This window comes from Cygnus olor, chromosome 2 (assembly GCF_009769625.2).
Source record: "Cygnus olor isolate bCygOlo1 chromosome 2, bCygOlo1.pri.v2, whole genome shotgun sequence".
NCBI classification, from domain to species: Eukaryota; Metazoa; Chordata; class Aves; order Anseriformes; family Anatidae; genus Cygnus; species Cygnus olor.
In genome coordinates this window covers 21838773-21862693 of record NC_049170.1, presented here as the reverse complement: position 1 = coordinate 21862693, position 23921 = coordinate 21838773, and the positions used below count along the sequence as shown (strand labels likewise).

Sequence of the window (23921 nt, the reverse complement as noted above, 5' to 3'; positions counted from 1 at the left end):
TGCTTGTCATTTGCAATTTGTTCTAGTGAACCTGGAACAGCCACTTAAGGGCAGGCAAAGTGCCATTTTATGAGAGTGGTATGTACACAGACCGCCAAGAGACTACATACGAAAATCAAAGTTACTCAGTGACAGCAGCATTCCACACCAGGAATGTCAAAGCAGCTGTGAGGGCTGATCTACCCTGCCTATTTTTAATGAGATGTGTCATTGGGCCTAGATTAATTTCAGAAATAAAAGATACTTCTGCAGATAAGTGAAGAGAGATTGTATGACTCTGCTGAATTCAGATTAGTATAATGCAACAGCAGTGTACTGCTGGAGATTTTCTGGTCTTTTGGTGCATTCTTCAAGGAGCAGTGATGGGTGCAGCCACTGCAAAGCTGCGAGGCAGGTGAGCCACATTTGCTCTCTATCAGATGGTGCTAACAAGGAGGCCACAGTTTACTTTTTTCCTGCTAAATCTAGATTTACACAGAATATATGAATGGTTATGTCCCAGCACACTCCTGCTGAGACCAGTGGACATTCTTCCATTAACTTCTACAGAAATCACGCTGGTTTAACCTTGGTAGTGGGCCAGGACAAATAAATCCCCTCTTATAAATTTAGATCAGAAGTCCACTTCTGCAACTTTCAGATTAGGAGATCTTAGTCTGCATTATAATACCTCTGACTAACAGGATTTAGCCTCTATATGCAGTTAAGCTCCTTGGGGTTACAACCACTTGATTCCTAATTCAAAAGAAGTAGGTGTGAATGCTCACATACTGCTTTATCTTACTGTCATGGCAACAAAATCCTCATAGCTGCAATGTCGTTGTTAGCTATGTAGCGAAGGACAGCCAGAGGATGTTCGCTGCCTGCACCCCTGAAAGGTTAATATCACTAAAAGCCCTGTTCCAAAACGTTGAAATATCCACTACTGTAATACCTATTTCAAGATCATTGTAATGTAATTGTCTTCATATTGTCATGAATCTGTCATGTGGACAGATGCTGTATGTCTTTTTTTTATGCACTGTATTTTTCTGTCTTGTTAAAGAGAAGTTAAACCAATATTACTATTCCCACTTACCTCTTTTTAAATGGAATATAGAAAGGAAGTCTAACTAATAGTAGTAATATGTTAAAGTTGGAGCCTCAAGATTTGTGAAATAATTCCAGATTAAAAATATATATATACACACACAGTACTTATAAACAGATACCAGTCTGGTGTAATGCTCTGAACAGTACGAACAGTACTGAATGATAATGTCGGTATGAACTGACTTCTACATGCTACCGCAGAAAAATAATAATAAAAAAAATCAAATCAAATGAAATAGAACACAGTTTAAAATATGGCTTTTAATTGATGATGAATTTCTACAGTGCTACAGCAATTTAGCAATCTCTAAAACAAGTATCTGAATCTCTAGCTCATCAAATCTTATGATCTTTACAAATAAATAAGTTATTAAAAGTATCATATTGAGCGTTTTCCTGTCTGTGTAAACTGCTAATGATAATAACGCATTCCAGGAAAAATAACAATAATGAACAGCTGCAGTGCATTTACATTTTTAAGAATCTTTAAGTACAATCTATACATGATATGCTTACATAAATATTTCTGTACTTACACTTTTACAAAGCCATCTGAAAGGACACAAAATACATTCAAGACTGAACAGAGAAGCAAGAGAACTGTGAACAAAAAGACAACATGTTTCAGTTGATACAACATGACATGGAAAGTAGTACACATTTACATTTTAGAACTCTAAAACCATTAGCAGTTGCAGGCCTGATCTTGACAACCAGCTCCTGTAAGAGAGCTAGAGTTATCCAACATTCAGGTTCTCCACAGTTTGTCTTGGTACAGACTTAAGTCCACTTTATAGACTTATTCCTACTGTGACCTAAGAATTCACTGGATAGGTCCTTTGAATATGCTAATAAGGATGAAACACTTATAAACACCTGTCCTACTGAAGGCACTCAAGACCCCTTGAAAAGGCATCAGTGGCTTACAGTATCAGACACTGAAACAAAAGTACCATACCCTATTAAGGTGTGCCACCATGAAAGCAAGATTAAGGGACTATCCTTGGCAAATGTGAACCTGCCACTTTAATGGCCTTGCAAAACTTAGTAGGCAGTAACGCTATTGAAACTCACTTGAGCACGGGAGCACAGACAGAAGAGCTTTGCAGAAACATAAGGTGTTTGTTTCTTAAATGGTCATTACAACAAACATCTATTAAAACATTTTAATGGGCTATGGTTAATCATCTACAAAAGTCTGTGTTAAGCATGAATTTAAATTGTAAACTGATCATAAATAATACAGTCTCTCTGAGCACATTTTAAAATATACGTTATGAAATAAAATTTAATTTTCAGAAAAGCTTTCCATCTTTTTGTTCAAAAACACATTTAACCAATGCTTTGTAAAGAACTGCATGCCTGCCTGGAAATTTTGATTTATGAAGCCCTTCTGCCTAGTGCAGAATATTTACTTGTATTATTTTTCCTTTTTTTTTTTCCTAAGACAAATTAAGCAAAAGCTCAATTCACAGAAACTGTTAACACAGCAGTTATTCCAAATTACAGTTTATTGCAATGTTTCTAATTTATTTGCCTTCTAATCACATAAATATACAAATATCCACTAAGGTAAGCCATTATGAAGGGTGCAAGTACCACAGTCAGAGCAGTAGCTAGACCTAGATTTAAACTGCACATATTTCTGGATAAATAAAGGTCACGGAAAAGGTCTCCATTCAATTCCTTGTTAATGAGTCATTGCAATCTGCCCATTAACACGGACTTGGCCGGGTGTTATGGTCAACGGGAATTAGGAGAAACAGCATACTGCACAATTTCTCCAAGGCTGTTAATTTTGAGCTGTACTATTGACAGCAGTGTGACAGAGCTATCTGGGCATACCAGTATTTCAAGAAATACATGCTTATAGATCAAGATACAGATACAGAGAGCTGAGTGGAGCACAAAGCCTCTTTCTGTAACACACCCTTCGTGCACAGAGGTCCTTTCAGCTATCTCATTAGTTCCTTATGCAGAGGGTATGAGAGCATGTTCAGCTGCCCGTCTCTCTTCTCAAATCCCGAGCAGAGAGAAGTGAGGGAAATGATGCATAACAGCTACTGTTCACAATGGCCTCCACGATCCTCCTGGCAGCTAATGTGGAGGATGCAATTTCTCAGCACTATATTCCATTGGACTGGCCTCACCCCAATGTCAACATTTGGCCTCCGGACATTGTGGGCAGAGCTGTGAAAGGAGGTGATTCACCCAACCTGTCCTCGAACAGCCTTTCCCAGCGTGCGTGTTATAGGGAACCTCAAGAAATCCAACTGCTTTCAGCTGGAGTTTATAAAAAGGACCATGTGTTTATGTCACTAGCAATAGTAAGAAATGTCACTTCATGATTAGAAATCTCATTCCAAACACCTGTTCCTATGTATTAGCATCAAAAAAAAAAACAAAAAAAAACTTTATAAGGTCATACTTTGTATTAATCCATTTCAGAAAGCAAATACAGCACAAGAAAACATATTCATACAAACAATTTGTTAAAGACTACATCAAAACATTACAGACACTGATGCTTGACTACATTCTAATCTCTCATAAACTGGAGGATTTCAATGCAAACCAGGAATATTGCAGAGAAGAATACAAAAAAGAGGTGTCAAAAATAAGTTGGAAAGAGAGCACCATAAGAAAATCATACTTAACTTTTTATGTCCATTTAACAAACTAATTGAATGTTTCATGGTGTTATACTGAAGTTTAATTAAGCTACAAAGGATAAAGTCCTGGCCCATTTTACCCAAAATTTTCACTACTCTAGGGAAGATATTAAAACAAAAGGTATACACTGAGGCTTCAGTGAAAGACTTTAACCAAAAAAGAAGAGGAAGAAAAGAAGAGGAAGAGAAGAAAATTACTTTTACAATTTTATCAATATCTTGTACGATGCTGCTTTATGAAAAACAAGATTTTAACAAGCTGTGCTGTATTTTTTTTTGTCACATTTACAAAAGGATATAAAAATAGCTCCTGGATTGTCATATGATAAGAGCTTTAAGCCACAATGAAAACGAATGTAATACAGTATTAGAGCTCAGGTATTTCTTTTATTACAAGAATAGTATCTGTGGGATACACTCCAATAAAGGATTTCAAAATCACATACTGAAAGTATTCAATGCATTTTCAATAAATTGATAGCTATGGTCTTTGGTGAGCTGCCCTGACAGTAAAAAAAAAAAAAAAAAAAAAAGACAGAACTTAATCTAATCTTATTTACTCATATTTCATCATACTCTTCTGCTTACTAACTCAGAAATATTTCTAAAAACTGCCATGATGCTTGCTCCTCATGCATCAAAATGCAAGTACAGTTTATAAAAGTGTATTCTAAGAACTTTGGACAAATACAACTGCTAGTCTGAACGTGTAACACAACTATTTTGTGAATCAGAATTGTAAATGTGGTTTGTATTTTAAACTTGAAATACTTTTAGCTGCATATAAAACAGAAAAGTAATAAGTTAACTTATAGCACCTTGCATATATTTGTTCTAAAAAATACAAAGATTACACCTTTTAAAATTTTAAGGAATATAGTTATTCTATCTCAAGTCCACTATGCACCTATCATTTAAAAGGAATCTAATTTACATGTAATGAAGACAATGTGAATATCAAAAATGTAAGGCACAAAATGGAATTTAAAAGTTAGGGTGTAGTAAATCCTTGCTTTTTCATCAAATTACCTGATACGCCTGAAAAAGATGCATCTACAATTTTCAAAAAAAAGTTGTATTATCATCTAATCATCAAAGCTAAAAGTGGAAACCGCCTATTCGACTATGAAGTTCAAACTCCTTCCAAAGAAAGATTGTTTTCCAGTACTGTATTACATCCAACTTAAAACCTTTCAAGAAACTGTATGCATCGATAAGCTTTACTGTATCATTCTGGATGGTTGGACTAGATGATCTTGTAGGTCCTTTGAAACCTTGTGTTTCTATGATTCTATGATTCTGTAACCTAACTGATCTCACTGGTAGGATCTTTCTCCTGACATTCACTAGATATATAACCAATTCTAGTTACACCTTCATAATAATAAAGCCTCTTCCTCTACATGTATTTGTCACATAACCAAAATTTGTACATACTTAATGACTCAACCTATCCAACTTCCTTCTTACTTTAACTATTTTTTTTAATGTTTTCTGACCTTTCTGAAGATTGACTCAACTCTGCACTCCCGAGGTACCCAAAATATAAGACAGTAGAAATCACCTCAGTGATCACAGGGAATATTCCGATTCCCAAATGCCTGATGCAGCTCTTCTGCATATATTCTCTTTTTTTGATATTAGTGATTCTGGAAGCAACTTTGTTGCCTATATTATCAAGACTTCCTACTACGTTATTACTTTTCAATCTTCTCTCCCTCTCACTAACTATCCAAGTCTCCTTAAATGCATTACCTTTTCTTTGGATCTCTTAGGCTGTGCCCAACTCTTGCCCATATTTAATTCATCTATTGGACTTCTTTCCCTCAGGTATCATATAGTGCAGTACCATCTGTAACTTTTATTAATACACTGTAGATCCCTCTTGCATACTATTGAAGATGTTAATTAGAATTACATAATCACATTACAAACAATTAATGGGGAGGGAGCAATTAAAATTGCACAATGGGATGATTCAAAGCACAATTTGTATTTTAAGACATTATTTCAAGTATATTTTATCCCTCTTACCTAATTATAAGAATAAAAATATCTCACTGTAGCTACAGTTTCTAAATGCAATACCATAATTTTTCTGCATACATAATTAAATGTAGAATATGAAACATGCTGACAATCAGTCTTCCTCCACAAGAGTCCTGTTCCAGCCACTGACCAGAGAAAAGTAAGAACATCAAGACTACTCCTCAGCACAAACTTTTAACCAGTTAATATATCTATTAATCAACATTTCTTTTAAATTAGATGCAAAAATATAGAGAAATCTAAACTTGCGCTGACAATCAAGAATTCAGCTCCTTTCAAAAATCCTTCTAGAATTCTACAGTGTGATCCTGTAATTCAAAGAACGTTCAACAACACACTAACAGTACTTATAACCGTAAAGGTATAATTTAACATACAACTTAAATAACATTTAAGCCACCTACTCTATGAAAAACATCATTACCTAATTTATGCTCTGTTTTCCAGAAGACTCATTTTCAATACAACTCATCAACTCTCCTTCTGTTCTTCAGCATGACTACAGATCATCAAGGCCTTTCACAATAGAAAGCACATTAGCCAACTACTCAGTTTGTTAAAGCTATTTGTCAGCCTATTGAAAATATGAAAACAATGTTTGAAGAAATGAACAATTAAAAATCAAAGTGAAACCAAAGATGAAAAGGTAATTCTGATGATATATTATTTGTATAAATAATACAGTCCATGTTACTTTATACACAGTTGTTTATTCTTGTTCCATGTTTTAAAACTTGGACTCAGAAAAATCACAGGAAGTTTTTTTTTTTTTTACCCTTGTTTTTCCGTTAAAAGCACCATAATTACACGGCTCAATTCAATCGTCCTTTTCTACAATCACTTCTCCATGAAGCACCTTTCTTCTCTGCCGCAGCATGTGGAAGTAGAGTTGTGGAAATACTTGATCAAAGCATAGAAGAAAGCAAATTAGATTAAAAAAAAAAATCAACAGATCACATTACGGAAAAGTACACTTTTGCAGAATGATGAATTGAAAAAAAATTATGGCACACAGTGCCACAGCTGGTTAAGGCAAATAACAGTGAGTCATGAACTTCACAGTGAGTTACAAAACAGTAATTACTCAAAAGTCAGACAAAGCCCTCTGAATGTATACTCTCCTTTTATGGATCTTCCCTTCAACATTTTATTTGTATGAACAGGACTTAACCACTTAACAGGACTTAGCAGTACCTAAGTCTTCAAACCTGTGCTAAGGTAAGCATGTTTGAATCGAGACTTTGAGGATCCAAATTTACCCTAGTTTTTGAAGTCTGAAATTAGGAGCTCTCTCTTTCTCCTGGTCCTATTATATTATGGTTCTGATGCATTTGATCATTATTTTTAATGCAAAGAAAATTGGATTTATTCCTGAAATGTAAAGTTATGCAAACAATTCTTAAACTGTTAGTAAGTTATGATAACTTCAACCATCAGTTTACTCATATAAATCTCTCTCATTGGCCTCCATGATTTCTTACAACAAGAAAATTCAAAGTGTGTGTACATACAGTCAAAGTCCACACTTTAAGTCAGTTTCTTGAAGGAATACATTTTATGGATGCACATCACAGCTCCTTTTAACTTCAGTTGTCCTGCTTCCCAGTTCCTCTGCCTAGTCTCTTGCTTTGTTTCTAGCCTCACTGTCCAGAGTATCTAACATAAACTACTTGCCCAGTTTGCTCTAGCTCCATTTCAGTTGTCATTGTGCTATATCTAAATCAGGTTGCTTTCTCCTTGGCTGCACTGTTTAGCCTACAGTGGAAATAACAATGGCAGTTCAAGACAGATAGTCTCTCTAGTCTTAGTTCTGGTTAGCCAACTGATCTGTGGCTCCTGGTATCCAGAAGTACAAGGAAGATCTGGTTAAACCCAGGTCTGAAGTACACTCGGAGAGGTTTTGGAGGCAGGGGGTGGATTTCTGTGATGCTGAAATTTTGCTTCAAGTTTTTCCTAAGCATGCTTGCTCAAATGGTCACAGGTAAGAGGATACTAACAGCAATTAAAAAAAAAAAATTAAAAAAATGAGAGAAGGCCAATCTTTGGATCTTGCAGGAGAATTTTTAAGTCATTGCTTCAAAGCAGCAGAGGCACTAGAAATTCACAGAGATACAACTACAGACAGACATTTCTGTACGTAAATATTTTTACTTATTGATGGTCTTTTTAGCATTTTCACAAAAATTTTTAAGATAGCTTATGTTCTGAGGCAAATAACAGAACAGAAAATTTCAGTTTAAATAATTAAAGCACAGCAAAGCTTGGAACAACAGAAAGCAGATGTTAAGAGTGGAAAGTGTCAGGAAATTTAACTACAGGAAGTGTTGCCAGCACTGCTGATAATTGATTATTATGTTGCTAGCGTTACTAAAGTTAAATAATACTTACATGGTATATAGGAGAACATGACAATAATAAGGAAGTAATAGTAGTCGAAGGAGACATTGTATTTGTTGGGAAGTCTCAACGAAAACATTCCTGTTTTCTTCACATAGGGTAAAGCAGCATATATAGTCAGCAGTTCACCAGCAACTCCAGCAGGATACAAAATTATAAAAAAGTTGTATCTGCGTTAAAAAATAAATAAAAAATTGTGAGAAATGCCTCATGAATTTAAAATTTCATTTTGCTATCATTAGTGGCACAGCAATATATTGGAGTAGGTCCTGCACCAAAGTCAAGGACCACCTCCCGAATTGGCACAGAATATCAATTACTTAGGATTGCGTCATTTTTGTTTACAGAGAATGAATTCCTCAATCATTTTATTTAAAAACAGAGAAATATCGGAATGCATGTATGCCTTTCTAATACTAAAGAGTCAAAAATTATTCTGTAAATTTGTAGTCTCCAATAATGTCTTTTTAATTTTTTTGTTGGTTTCCTGTTGTCACTGGTAGGACTAAAACCAGAACTGGATCCCAAATTCAGATGATCCTGCACATCCTTGTCACAGTGCATGCACACTAGGGCAACTCTATGTACTATAATTTCTTTGAAGACAATGAAGAAGTTGAGAAATATCAGAAACTTGTTTTACCCACTGCCACAAGGGAAATCTAAATAAAACTACGTTTACCACTAATAGAAATTAAAAATTAAAGAGAACAACAGCTCCAGAAAATCATCAAATCCACCTAAAAACAAGCAGAACACATTCAAATAAAGGGCAAAGACATTGAGTTTAAAGAAAATATGGTTTGAATGCCACAGGCTACAGACATGTGGACAAAATGAAAAATGTAATCAACGGGGTTTGTGCAGTCCTTATGCACAGTGCATCATGTAGCTGCAGTCTCTCCTAAGGAACAGCTCTCTTGAGCTCACTCAGGGGAAGAGCAATGAGAGCTGTCACACAGGGTCTGAGAGAAGTGTACAGCGTGCATTCCATGACCAAAAGAGATGAGATCCAAAATGGTAGCAACTGAACATGAAACCCTCTCAGGAGCCAATGGCCTTAGAGGACTCATAGGTCAGAGAACAGATTACGTGAGGTATAAGAAGGAACTGATGCCATGACCTATACACAGATTGTCTCTATGTAGTGTAAAAAAAACAACGTAAAAACTCTGAGCTAAAATTTAGATCATACCTATACCATTAACTAGGGACAGGCCAATATCTTAAAGATCAGAAAGGTCCAGCTCCTTAGGAATCCTGGATTTATGCTCAGCTGTGTTATTTGATTCTCTAAAAATCAAAAAGAGGGTATTTTGGACTCCTGAAAAGATAATACATTTTTGAATGTTTTGTTTATATATTTCGCCATACGCCTCTGCTGTGAGAATGTCAGCTTGCCTATTATGAAGAAACAAAAATTCTATCGTTCAACATACACTGACTTGATGGCAAAAAGCCCGTCAGTGTACTACTTTCTGAATGCATTTCTCTTTCTGAAGACTACATAAAAATCATTACTGAAGCTGGACCTGATAATTTGTAAGTTTAGTGCTTAAACATGACCAAACCTACAACCTCAGGTATTAGCAAAAAAAATAACGTTTTTAATAACGGACATAATTATTGGACACCTCAAAGAAGTGCATTAGAAGCATCAGAACTGCATTATCTATAGCACACAAATAAAGCAGAATAAACAAACACACAAACTTGTTTCAATAGTCACCTGTGCTGAATGTAGGTATTTCATTTCTAACAGGGGAAGTCTGTCTGTCTTGGCATATATTTTTCAAACGGTAACTACAGAGAATGTTACTCTTCCAGTTAAATCTCCTGATAAACACGCAGTCTCTGTAATATATCTGATATAGTGACAGACCTTAAGCGTGTTTCAAAATCAAAGTAGTTTTGATACAGAACACACTTTTTATGTTGGCTAAACTATGCCAATATTTAGCTTCACTACATTAATATAACTACAAAAGCTCTGATAAAGCAGAACTTCTCACAAAGCAATACTACGCATACAGAAAAAGACAACAGCTCCAATAATTTCAAAGACCTTAAATCTACAAAGACTAGTACAGGTGCTTAATTTTAGGCACTGTATTCAAAAGCTTCTTAAGGAATCATACTGTAAGTTAAAAGATGACTCCAAAGATAAGGAAAAAATATTAAAGTGAATTAAAACAGAGTTCAAGCCATGAGACAAAGAAAGCATGGAACAAATCACACCCAAAAATCTCAGCTAAAATATTTTTCATATTTTAAACCAAGTAACAATAATCACAAGTAGAGAAAGCAACCAACTTGCACTCTGCTGGCACATAACCAAAGCTCTCCCGTGTGTTAGCTCTGCATGCATGAAACTAACATGCACAGAACCATGAGAAACTGAAATGCAAGACATCTCCACCTGGCCCATTTAATGAAGTATGGCAAATGGTTGAGCAGGTTGAATGTGTAGAAGGAATATCGAGTAATCTCTGTCACAGTCCATACGACCAGAAAAAGAATAACGCTCTCCTCATTCTGGATCTGCAGAAGTATAAAGAACCAACACTTTCTTCATCCTTAAGCTTCTTTTCTGTGCAAACTGCAACAGTCTTCTGTTTAAGATATATGGAACAGAACTAACATCTTGTAAAGAAAGAAAATTTCTTTGAAACCATGCTGAAACCATGACTATTATATATATATTTACTAACATAGTGACATTTTGCAAACTCAGCAATCTTTATCCATTACGCAAATACAAAACCATAAAACTATATTTGAGCTTATTCCTTCTCTTTATCTGCACTTTCACTATGCTATCTAACTGTCTCCCTCTTTATCTGTGGTTGATTTGCTTGCTTATTTTCTTGCTCCTCAAAATAGAAAAAAGAAAATACTACGTAAGATACACTCCTTTCATAACCAGCTTTTACCTATTCCGTATTTCACTACTCTCTCTATCTCCTAGACTTTCTCTTACTTTTTATTTTGCTTCTTCCCCACCATACAGTGCATGTCTCCATGAAACTTTAGATGAAAGGAAATGTTTAGTATCGCCTGCTGACTGGAACTTAGTAGCAGAAGATCAAATCTGGCTGCAAGATGGTTAAGGACTTGGAACACTGATGAACACCAAATGAAGAGTAGTTGGCAGATCAGGAGTTTTGTGTAAGCTTACTCAACTGTCCTGTCTAAGATTTAAGTTCTGAGTCATTAAACTGCCTCATCAGTAGGTAGCACATCTATCTGCTCTTTCAAAACATCAGTTCTTTTTCACCTTAAGTGAACAAATAAACAGAAGACCCCAAATACAAAGAAGGCATGTGGGGATCTATTACAAACACTACCTTCTGAGGAGAAGAATTACACGCAAGTAATTTTCTGTTCTTTAAAAGGGAAGGAATTTTGTAATACACTTCCATGCCTGAAGGCTGAAAAGCTCCAGGGATGTCTGTGAAATAAAATAAAGTAACATAAATTTTGTTAAAATGACAAAAAGGGAAATGACTTTTTTTTTAATAGAATGCAACACGATGACAAAGCTTAATACATCACAAAGATGCTGAAAATGCACAACTCTGTCAAAAGTCAAGAAGAATTTTAATTGATCGTCTTCTCATAAAATCGCGCCCTCGATGTGTCAGTCAAAGAAGGTGCAATTTTAGTGAAAGGATCTCACAAACAAAATAAAAAGATATAAAAATCCCACCAAACTCACAAAGAAACAGCAACAATGGCAGTGCTAAGACATCCAAACAGATAAGCAAAGGAAAAGACAGAATTAGGCTGTTCTTAGCCTCATGCGATTAGAGACAAACATTGATAACCCAAACTTAGATTCCTGTCACAGTGCTAAAGCCAAGCAGAAGTGCTCTAAGTAAGTATGCAGAGAATTCCTATTTGTTGCCTTGCAAATCTCCAGTCAAGTAGAGAGATCTGGGTCTGGCTGTTATCACTAACATGCCTCTCACCACCTACGTGACCCTGAACATTCATGCCTGCTAAGCAGTAACAGCGTGAAATACAATCAGACATACATTTAGATGTATTTTTCTTGGACACAGCTGTACTGAAGATAGAGGAAACAAGAGAAATGACTGGATATGCTAAAGATTTAATCCACTGCAGATAATAAAAAAAAAAATGGCAAAAAGCAGTGCTAAATTCCAGCATTCATGTAAATATTCAATATCAAAAAAACGTGTGAATCTTTGAGACTTTTTCACATAAGGGAAAAAGAAAACACTGAATACACTTAACTTACAAAAATCTATGAAAAGTTTATTTCATGTTAAGAAAAAAAAGCACAGTAAAGGAAAAGATGAAGTGTTTAGAAAAAGTTCTCTGTGAACTGAAATTAAAGGATTTGTCAACTGAGGCAGGAGCTATGATATCCCATTGGCAGAAGGGCATATGCCATCTGCTGGTGAGACAGTTTAATGGCTCAGCTTTTTAAATTTAAAGAAATTCAGAAGCACAGACTCAAAATCTATCACTGAATTCTCACATACCCTTTACAGAAAGCAGAATAAATGTCCTGTCTACTAGCTGTAAGCAGTCTGCTTGTTTCATTCTGCTAACGTATCACTAGACTTACAATAACCACCTACAGCCAGGCAAATAAGTTATTGTCATTTATTCAGGACCTTAAGTGTTCCTGTGGCATGCTGGAAAACTTGATATACTTTTAATGAAAACAATGCAGTATGCATGCCATCGAATGCTGATATTCCCATAACAATAAAATTTTGAGAAGGTTCCTAAAATAAATTGCAAAATCACAACCATTTAAACCAGGTAAATTCAATTTAAGACACATTTTCACTTAGATTCATTCAGTAAATGCTAAGTTAAGTTCTTCAAAGGGAATAGGTAGCACTATGGTACATATGCAGGTAAATGAAAGCACTAGTGCTGATTTCACTTAGGCAGACCATAGCTGGCTGGCATGATGCTGAACACAGTGCTGATTCATACCTGAGAACCAGACCCAGCCACCTGGGTAGAAGCACATAAATTCAGTCCTGTAACCCCTATTTCAGAAACAGCACTCGAGTACGTCAGTCTTCTCTGTATGAGTCTTATTAATTTTTAAATGTCTTCCTGATGAAATGAGAACTGCATTAATAATTCCTTCTTATAAACAATTAAAACACAATTTGCTCACATACATACCTGTTTTATACTATGTGCAATGAACCACACCATGAAGATTCTTGAACTCACTTGGACCCCCGTCACAAGCACAGATGTGCGAACTATTCCTTGAAAAGAGAAACATGTTATCTCTGCTCCATTATTCATGTTTTAATTAGTTATAGGAGAAACTAAAGAAAGAACTCACCAACTGCACAGTGGACTACCTGTAAATAAAAATAAGTTAAAGGTTACTAATTTACAGTATGTTACTATCTGCACTACTAACATTGGCTTTTTGATATTAATATAAACCTAGGTTTATTTCTGCTGTTTTTTTCTCCAGCTAACATTTCAGCATCTTTAAAAGAAGTACACATTGGAGCCCTAGCAACCGGTGATGGGCTCAGTATCTGACCTGTGTAAGCACTAAATGAAAGAGATTTATTTTCCTAATTGGATATATTGAACATTTAAATACTTACAAAGCGCTTCTTTTTTGAACTGGTAAACTTCCCTTCCATTATCTTAGCCAAAGAATAATTTCACAGGACAATGTGGAAGGAGTCGTACAATGTACGCTAAATTAATAGAAATTTTAAAATGTTCTGTATTCATTATGGATTAATATCAGCATTATCATTTTGCCAATGAGAGCTATGAATCTTGAGATTTATTTTCTGGTCAGTAATGTTTAGCAAATAGAGCGATTTTCATTGTTTTGATAGACCCAAGTGGAATTACCTATTGTGAAAGTTTAATAGCAAAAAAGCCTATAGACAGCTGGCCACATGATTTTAAACAGCTGCTTGAACTACAGATGTTAGGGGCAGACTGAGAAAAAGAGTAAAAATGCAGACAGACACTCTTAGCTGAGCTTGGGAAAGAACCGTAACTGCTCAGTATACCCAACAGTTTTATTTCACGGGTGTACCATAAATTGAGACCATGAGTGCATGGTTGGCAAAGTCATATTATTTCAAGAATGCTTTGCACAACTTGCACAGACCTTGTTGTAAGGATTTATACGGGGCATGTGAATCCAGTCTGGAAATAACTAGAAGCATAGCAGTTCCCAGGGAGTATTTGATTTATGAAAATATTAAGTTTTTTAAATGTGCTTATTTGTTCCAACTAATCTCCTTGCCCCCACAAAAAATTATCATCAAATAAGGAAGGTAAAACAACTTTCAGCACTAACACAACATTTTGATATTAAATTCAGGCTAATAATGTGCTTTGCCTATGATACGCAGCATCCAGTAAAGCAAACTATGTTTGAAATTTACCTCAAGCAAAGCAAATGTCTGGAAAAATTTAAGCGTCTTTTGCACGCTTCTGAATAAGCCTCTGTGTGTTCCTTTCTGTATATAAAATCGCACCATGGCTATACCCAATACCAGCCACCTACAAAAGAAAGAGAATGGATACATTTCAAATAAGAATTCTAAAAATATCCATCCGCGGTAAATAATTTAGCAGAATATTTTCTTCACAGAATATCTTTGCTTCTTCACTTGTCGGTGTTCTTAGGAGATTGTTAAAAATATCTTTAGACAGAAATATTATGTAGTGTTACATCAACACTACGCTCTTTTATCTCTTTACCTGGAAAAGGATAGCGAATGACTTGTTTATCTTCAGAGGATTGACCTGAATTACCTAAATTAGGGGCCCACCAGACAAGAGGTGACTGTATTTTTACTGTTAAATCCTCATGCATCTTTACTGTGAATTACTGTTATTTGAAAACATCAGATGAACTCAGCACTGAGGCTACCATTTTGGTCTCAGGTTGGAACCGATGCACATCATTTTTACATTTTTCATGGCACTTTACTTGTCATTTTCAGAACCAACTGGGGATCGATGCTTCTGTTCTACAGTTCAGAAGTGCTGAGAAGTCACCTTGGAAATCAAACTCTGATGTGCTGTCAGATTGGTGCTCTAAGCTCCTGGCTTCCAGAGGCAAGAACATTTAACTAGCAGATTTGATGGTGTTGGCTTCTTTTTTTTTTTTAAGGAAACTGAACAATGCTATTAGCTGATCATCCTTTCAATGTAAATGTGTAAATGAAAGAAAGTAACAACATCTTTGAACCAAACTGAAATTTAATATAAAATTCAAATTGAGATCTCAAATGGAAACTGAGATAAAAACACAACAAACAAACAACAACAACAACAAAAAAACACTTCATAACCATGGTGGATTGACCCCCACCATCCCAGCCCAGATCAAGTACAATAACCCAAGGTATGAGCAGTTGCTTCCACGTAATTAATCCATGTTTATGAAATTAAAATTTTCAAAATAATATACCATATGTTCCATTGTTAATGCATTCCCACATTCTTACAAACATCACACTAGCAAGATTCCTTGAAACTTCAGGCTTAAAACCACAAAGGCTAAGTACAAAATTTGTTAGATATAAACTTATAGGCATAGCCAGAGCTGCGAGTGGCTATTTTGAGAGTTAAAAATGAAAATACATGAATTGCAATAACATTAGTTTAAGTTCTTGTCTGATGATATTTGGGAGCAATCATTCAATCCTTTCATGCTCCACAAAGCCATCACAAGCATATTGTAAAGCAACATGAACTCTGGCTGAGGCAGGCCCAAGACACAAAGCGGTGGGGTCTGAGAAATATTCAGAGGCACACTAGGAGAGTATAGAAATATTCAGGGAAATAAACGAAATGTTACAAGGCTAAGTGTTACATGTTAAATGTTACAAGGTCCTGCACTTGGGGCACAACAACCCCATACAACACTACAGGCTGGGGGCAGAGTGGCTGGAAAACTGCCCAGCAGAAAGGGCTCTGGGGGTGTTCATCGACGCTCACCTGAACATGAGCCAGCAGAGTGCTCAGGTGGCCAAGAAGGCCAACGGCATCCTGGCTTGTACCAGGAACAGTGCAGCCAGCAGGACCAGGGAGGTGATCGTCCCCCTGTACTCGGCTCTGGTGAGGCCACACCTCGAGTGCTGTGTTCAGCTTTGGGCCCCTCACTACAAGAAGGACATCGAGGTGCAGGAGCATGTCCAGAGAAGGGCTACGAAGCTGGTGAAGAGCCTGGAGAACAAGTCTTACGAGGAGCCGTTGAGGGAACTGGGGTTATTTAGCTTGGAGAAAACGAAGCTCAGGGAAGACCTCATTGTGCTCTATAGTTACCTTAAAGGAGGTTGTAGCAGGGTGGGGATCAAGTTCTTCTCCTAAGCACCAAGTGAGAAGAGGAGGGGAAATGGCCTCAAGTTGCACCAGGGGAGGTTTAGGTTGGATATTAGGAGACATTTCGTTACTGAAAGGGTTGTGCCCGGGGAAGTGGCTGAGTCACCATTCCTGGAGGTCTTCAAGAAACATGTAGATGTAGAATTTAGTAGCATGGGTTAGTGGTGGACTTGTCAGTACTAGGTTTAAGGTTGGACTATATGATCTTAGAGGTCTTTTTCCAACCTGAATGATTCTATGATTCTATATTTATATAAACGTTTGGATAAATATTTAACGCTTCCCCAGCTTTTACACTGTCCCCTATACATAACATTCTGGCTAAAATTGGAAACGAGACACCAAGAAAGATGGATAATTTATCGGACATGTTGTGCTGTAACGGCATGAAATTTGCATGGATCATAACAGCTCCGTACTCCCCACGCATGACATGCAGTTCAGTATCAGTCCCTCAACAACTCTCACACGTAGCATCTACCACTACACAGTCACTTCGCTTTGTCCATGCCAACAACAGTTCATGACAGCGTTTCAAGCTCTACATTAAGTTAGTCAGGCTTCCCCACACTGTTGGAATGATTCCCCTCCTTCATTCTTTCTATCTTAAGCCCTTGAATCTGATCTGCTGGAGCTCCAAAATTTGCCCAGCTCCCCAAATATTATTTAGATTTTATAACAGATTTTAAAGGTGAATGCATTAATTTGAGGTTGTCTCCTACCACGGTGGAAATGAGGAATTACTGGAATCTCACTGGTAGTCCTTCACAGCAAGGCTGCCCCGTTTTACAGTGACGTGTTTGACAAGAGGAAGGTGACAGCGCGTGTGCATCCAGCTGGCAGCACGAATGGTGACAGCCACAGCTTTGTGCTAGGCCTAGCCTGAGAAGTCATGTTACATCTAATCTCACAAGGCATTTTCTGCATCTCATTCTTAACAAAAGCGTTGCAGAGAGAAGTAGTCTGGGACTCCATTCAGAACCGAAGACTGTAAATACATTTTTTCTTAAGTAAATTATTGCTTGGACATTTGGAATTTCTGCCGATCATTTTATTTAGCTTTCAGTGGCTTCAACTTTGGATTTCAGGAAAGCCCTTGTAGTGAATACTGTAAATCAGCAGGAAATGGAAAACAATTTGTGCAATAAAGGTAGGATTTCCAGCTGGGACTTTCAGTAAGATTGGGTACTGGCCTGCCATTTTAGTCGCTGAATGTATCCCTTAAATTTTTATTAGAAAGATAAAATGCAATTTGGTATTAGACTGGTTGTTCACGTGCACTTATGTATCAGAGAGGTTGTTAAAATTCTAGAAACACTTCGCCATAGTGCACCGTCTGGACAAACATACTGTTCTTCATGTTCACCTGTCCTCTGTAGTGCCCCTGTGAAATATTTCTCTATTTCAAACCTTTATTTTTCTCTTAAACTTTATCTCTTTGAAAAGATTACAAGAATTTGTTCCTATCTCTTCTTTCTCTGTTTCCACATAAAATACGCAGTTTAGCAAGTCTGAATCCCTCTTGATGACAACAGAAGATGGGGAGGAGGAAGTGGGACAGCCTGAATCAGCACCTGAGGTCAGAACTAAAATGGTTCAATAATCTTTTACACAGATTAAAAGATGAAAGGCAATGGCATTGACAGATAAAAGTCAATGGCAAGAGTCAGCGCTCACTGCCAAATTCACACATGGAGGACGAGGCTGGGAACTCCATGAGGCGAAATTAACCTGCAAGCTACAAAAATCGCCAGTAAAAGCACTTTCCAAAGGCTTGCGATATATGAATAGTGTGTGCACGGATGCTAGTGAGAAGAAAGCCATTTAAATCCTATTCCTGACCTTCTGTGTGGACACCCTGACAGAACTATAGCATCACCAGTACTCTACGGTATTCCAAAGAGTGGGAATTCACCCTTTGGGACCCAAGATAAAGCTGTTTTAACGATTAATTCTCCCCCACCGCTCGCCTCGCTGAAGGGACAGCGGGCGCCCACACGGCCTCGTCCCCAGAGCCCGGGGGGGCTCCAGGGCAGCTCGGGGCCCCGGCCGGGCCCTCACCCGCTGGGGCCCGGCGGCTGTGCGGGCTGTGCGGGCTGTGAGGGCAGCAGGCAGCGCGGCCCCGCCGCCCGGCATTCCTGGCCCGGCTATACTTAACCTCCGCCGCGCCCGCTCGCGGGTAGCGCTGCACCGTATTAGGCAATGCCGGGCAAGCCGGGGCTGCAGCCCCGCTGCCGGCGACCCCCCGCCGCCCCCGGCTCTCCCCCTGCCCCACGGCGGCTCCCGCCCCGGCTCCGGCCCCGGCCCCGGTCCCGGTCCCCCACGCCTGGTCCCCGCCGCGCCGCCGACCCCGCTCCCCGCCGCCGGCCCGCGCTCACCCCGCGGTCATGGCGACGTTGTAGAAGATGAGCCAGGCCGTGGCCAGGGCGCCCAGGCTCCTCTTCTTGCCGTTCTCCTTCTCCTCCACCGAGCCGTTGCCGCCTCCGTCCTCTTCGCTGGACGCCATGGTTCCCCCCCAGCAGGGCAGCGAGCGAAGCCGCCCGCCCGCGGGGAGGAGGGGCTCCCGCCGCGGCGGGGCTGAGGCCGCGCTGACAGCTGGACCTCGCGCTGTCCCTCAGCCCATCTGGCTGCTGCCCTGGCGGCCGCCGCCCGCCGCCGCCCGCTCACACGGCGCTGCCCGCTCCTCCCTCCGCACCGCCGGGCTCCCCGGGCACGGCGGCGGGCAGGGGCGGGAGGAAGGGGCCGCGGCCCGCCCGCGGGGGGTGAGGCAGCGCCGTGCTGCCGCTCGCCGCCCCTCGCCTCCCCTCGCCGCCCCCGGCTGCCCCTCACCGCCCCTCGACGCCCCCCGACACCGGGAAGCTGGCGCCTTGTCCCCGGCTCCAAGCGCCAGTGACAGAAAATATCGGTCTTAAAAAAAAAAAAAACACAACACAAACACATACACAAATAAAAACACAAGGAGGTTTGAGGTTGGTTGGTGAGAGGTGGAGTTGTTGAACCAAGTCCATGGGGCCCCAGCTCAGAGGTCCCCCTAAAGGGGACGATCCCTTCCAGTGTGGTGTGTCTTGGTGTCACCCTATATGCACGAGGCAGACTGAGGCAGGCCCCCTGACAAGGGGAAAAAGTCCTTCCTATGGACTGAAGGATGAGATTTGAACATATAAGTTACCTTAAACTGTAAGCCTGCAGCCTGTGCACATGAAAACAGAGCCTGGACAGGGCTGTGAGCTGAGGACCCAGAGCAGCATCGCTGTGAGCTGTGTTGGTGTGACATGGTCCCACAGAGGTGCAGGCCATATGCACACCCTGCCATCTGGCTCAGTCTGTGCTAGCCCAGAGATGCCAGCTGCTCCACTTTGGGTGGTGGGCATGTAGCCTCAGGCCCCTCATCTCCACGGCTAGGCACTGCAACCATTGCCATTCGGGACAAATCCCTTGAGCACAGTCATGCAGACAGAAGAACTCCAAAGGCAAGTCAGGACCTATCTTTGAAATCCTACTTTGTCAGCCCCAAAAGTTTTCAAGAATCCAAGCCTACCTCCTTTAGCATGGGGTAAGCCATCTTATTGTTTAAACACTAAGGTGGTCTCAGTTCATGGGCCTTCGGTTAAAGGATTAGTAGATGTGCCATACAGAAACTTTCTCTCGCTCTCCTTACCAAAGCACACAAGCAGATGTTCAGCTTTCAGCTTCATACCACTGGCAACAGCAAATGCGTAACATGCATGCAAAAATGCAAAACTTTGGCAAATGGCACCAGATATGTGCTACTAAGACTATAGGAAGTACCAGTGGTTTTTATATATGTATGTGTATATATATATATATATATATGCATACATACACAGGCACTTTTCATGTACAAGTAGTCATAAATATAACCCTGTTTGGGAATCCTGTAGTTAAAAAACTTAGAGCAATTTATACACAGGATTAAACAATCTAATTCAAAAACTTTTGCCAACCTTGTACTTATCTGAAGCATAAAAAACTGCATAGTAGGCAAATACATGGTTTATCTGAGCCTAAATTTCACCTTAATGTAATGCTTATAAGTTGGTTTAAACTCCAAAGCTTTCGAAAACTTCTTCTGTATTTCTAGATTCCCAGCTTCTTGGCTTTGAGAATGTGGAGTTGAAATGGATATCACAAATTAACCACGTGCTATGCGAAAAGTGTTTTTTCTCTCATTTGAATTTGCCAACTTGTGACTTCACTAATGGCTTTCTGATCTTAAATTTTGGTACAAGGAAGAAGTCATTACCTGACCCAAATTCTTAATATTAGTTGTAGTTTTTAAAATACCACTAGCACTATAGTTTGCCATTTCTCTTTCGAGATTTTTCCACAGCAGTTTTGAGAGAACAAGTCATATTTGTTTTCTGAAGTAGGTATTTTCAGTTTTTAAATCCTTCCTTGGATGCTTTCCATACTTTTGCACAGAAGCTTTTGAAATCCGATAAGCAACGATATATAAATATTTTCATTAAAATTCTGTATTATTTTCCTTCTCGTTATTTGTTTGCTCAAAGTCATTGATTTTGGATACACAAATTATTTTTAATGTAACCAGTTCTGTCTTTAATTGATTTAGTTAATTAAGAACTTATTAGTGAGGATAAGTATCTCACTGTTTTTGCTCTAGTATTATATTTTTTATTTGTGAAAGTACAATTTCTTTTGCTACCACATTACCCATTCACCCAATTGATGAGAAATTTCTGAAGATCCGTACAATCCTTTCTGGATTTGAATTAACTAAACATTTTGTGTCATTTACAAGTTTTGCCATTCGATGTTTTGCCCATGTTTCCCAATCATTTATTATAAATATATTAAGCACACAACTTATTGCAGAATGTTCATAAACACCCCACTGATTTCTTTTTCCCATGACAAAGAACACTTGCTCTTTGTTTCTCTCTCCCGTGTTTTGATCCATGGAGCTATTTGTTTCCTAAGCCTCTAACTATTTCATATGCTTGGTAGTTCTGTGAAATTTTTTATCAGCAGCCTTTTCCAAATGTGTTTGCTATGTTAAAATATTTTTTTTTACCCATTCTTGTAATGATGTGTTCCAGGAATTAAAAAAAAAAAAATAGTTAAAACATAATTTCATTTTCATAAATTTTCTATTGTTCTCTTTTTAATTATGATTTTCTGTCAGCATTCTGTGTACATATTTCTGTTTTACTAGTTTCAGTTTCTGAATCACTATAAGATACTTTGATGTCAGTTCTTTTCAAAGCGTTAAGTACAATATCTGTGTTTAATTAGAAATACCGTGCTTTAAAAAGTATTTCCTCATCAATTTCTTTCGGAGTGCAATGTCTTCCTCTAATATTTAAACTTTGGCTAATAACGCCTTTTGGCCCCAAAAATCTCAGAATGATTCTTGACACAAATTTTGTCTACACACGGAAATTTAATCAATGGAACTGAATCAGCTTATATATTAATTGCATTATTTAAACCAATAGAGTTTTTAAACTCATATAATGACTGATATACCTGTCTATCTCAGCTAGGCTCTTACTCAGGTATGGTCTGAAATCAAACTTCTGAATACATTTTAAGATAGTTGGTCTTCTGTATGGTAGGTGAGCACACCATTACATTTTATATTAATTCGTAACTTTCATAGGCTGTTCTCCTTTATTTGCTCTAGTTTCAAACCATAAACAGCTACGCTGTTATTACAAAAATTAACATTTTTCCCAGCTTTCTTCATTATTGATATTATCGATGTACATTTCTTTTATACCTTTCCTATTTCACAAATAGATATTCAACACCTTAGAAACCTGAATGGCTTTTATTTCCAATTTATTTCCAGGAACACAAGGTGACGCTTTTATGAGAATTATTTTCTCCTGCAGTGTTCTATAACATTTTTTTGTTGTTGTTGTTACAAAATTTACCTATCCAATATTCCTGTAAAGTGAAAATAATGTAATGACTTATCAGCTCCACTATCACAGGGGAAAGTCACCTACCATGAAATGCTGCAGAAATTACTTAGAATGAGCCCCGCAGCATCATGAAATCACCTTTTACACTTCAGAATAGCTGAATGCCAGATGATAACTATATCCCAAGGAAGGAGAAATTGTTAAAAAGGTAACAACTGAAATTCCGTTTGTCACCCTGCCCTCTCTTCTCTTAATGTTCCTAACACACCTCGCTAGAACAAGCTGTTGAGACAACAGACTTATGTATAGGACTTGCATACTATTTTGGCTTTCTGGGATTTTCTGAGTTGTCAGTGAGGTATTCAAGGGTAAGTAAACAGAATTTAGTTACGTTTAGATTTAGTTATGTTTAGATTGAACAACACAGTGTTTATGTACTTTTTGTGTGTTGAGTTCATCCAGGCACGTGTATCTATGATTTTCTTTACTGCTGTAGGAATAGGATAGAAGATGTTTTCAAAAGACGTGGTGTAGAATGGATTGCATGTTGTCTGGAAAGAACTAGAAGATGTCTCTGTTTGGTACGTCTGAAACAGCTGGGGTTTTGTGCCGTTATCACAAGATAAATGACTCATATTAAGCCTCTGACTATATAGTTTAGCAGTCAGAGAAGAAAAATGTGTCATGAACACAGGCTGAAACTATATATGAAAATATAAAAATTCTGGTGTGAACATTTAGAAATCTGTATATGAAAACTATTGATTCTATATATATATGAAAAGCACCAGTTTGAGATGCCATTGTGTATTGTCCTATTTAATCCTCTTCAGAAACAAAAGTATAATTCAAACTGCAGTGTTGAAGGATGCACACATGTTCGGAGATGAATATCCCCCTTATGTGAGATTGGTTTAGCACTCAGTGTGCTTTTTGTTATAATAGACTAATTGGACTCCGTAAAATAATTATTTTCCTTATGGGATATTTTGAACTGTACCACTGTTTAACTATCCTGACATTTTGTTGCATTGCTAGGCTTGGATAGATTGATGGATAGACCTGCCTCACAGCCTGTAGCCTGTGCAATTGGCTTCTCAGCATGCAGACTGGCTGTATAAAAAAGCTAACTCTGCTATAATGTTCTAGTGGTACAGAAGCACGTACAAAGTGCTTAAAGCTTAAAATTAGTACCATTAAGTTCAAAGGTACTGTTCATGTGAGTTAGAGTTACATGTGTAACTGTTAGAGTAAGTTCCCTATAGCATGTAATATTTTTCTTAAATAAAAAAGCTTTGCTACCTTGTCAACATGTGTCATGCAGGTTTTTCACATAGCTTACAAAATGCATACTTCAGTAATATTAAAAATACCTTTTGATTTTCAGTATATTTCTACTGTAACTTGCTTACATGAGTACTACAGT

The 23921-nt window shown here is 38.2% G+C and overlaps 1 protein-coding gene across 3 annotated transcripts; it reads right to left on the bottom strand.

The window, feature by feature from the left end:
• Positions 1–1343: 1343 nt before the first annotated feature.
• HACD1 (3-hydroxyacyl-CoA dehydratase 1) lies at positions 1344–19287 on the bottom strand. 3 transcript variants are annotated; one of them, XR_005816944.1, is made up of 8 exons: positions 18962–19285; positions 14636–14753; positions 13555–13573; positions 13386–13474; positions 10630–10751; positions 8202–8380; positions 6238–6713; positions 1344–1692 (listed from the first exon to the last, which is right to left on the bottom strand). XR_005816944.1 is itself a non-coding variant. In XM_040547911.1 (7 exons), exons 1-7 carry the CDS (start codon positions 19087–19089, stop codon positions 6631–6633), a joined length of 732 nt encoding a protein of 243 aa, XP_040403845.1. In that variant the 5' UTR covers positions 19090–19287; the 3' UTR covers positions 1344–6630. The 3 variants fall into 3 exon arrangements, 2 of the variants coding, with proteins under 2 accessions (XP_040403845.1, XP_040403844.1); XM_040547911.1 differs by having other exon boundaries at positions 1344–6713; positions 13386–13468; positions 18962–19287; XM_040547910.1 differs by having other exon boundaries at positions 1344–6713.
• Between the last annotated feature and the right edge of the window lie 4634 nt (positions 19288–23921).

Excerpts from the sequence above, each read along its gene's own strand:
- HACD1 (XM_040547910.1), bottom strand. The coding sequence starts at position 19,089 with ATGGCGTCCAGCGAAGAGGACGGAGGCGGCAACGGCTCGGTGGAGGAG. Across the intron at positions 14,754-18,961 it reads AACGTCGCCATGACCGCGGG|GTGGCTGGTATTGGGTATAG; the intron begins GTGAGCGCGGGC and ends TTTCTTTTGTAG. Across the intron at positions 6,714-8,201 it reads CATGTTCTCCTATATACCAT|TATTTCCACAACTCTACTTC; the intron begins GTAAGTATTATT and ends GCTTTGATCAAG.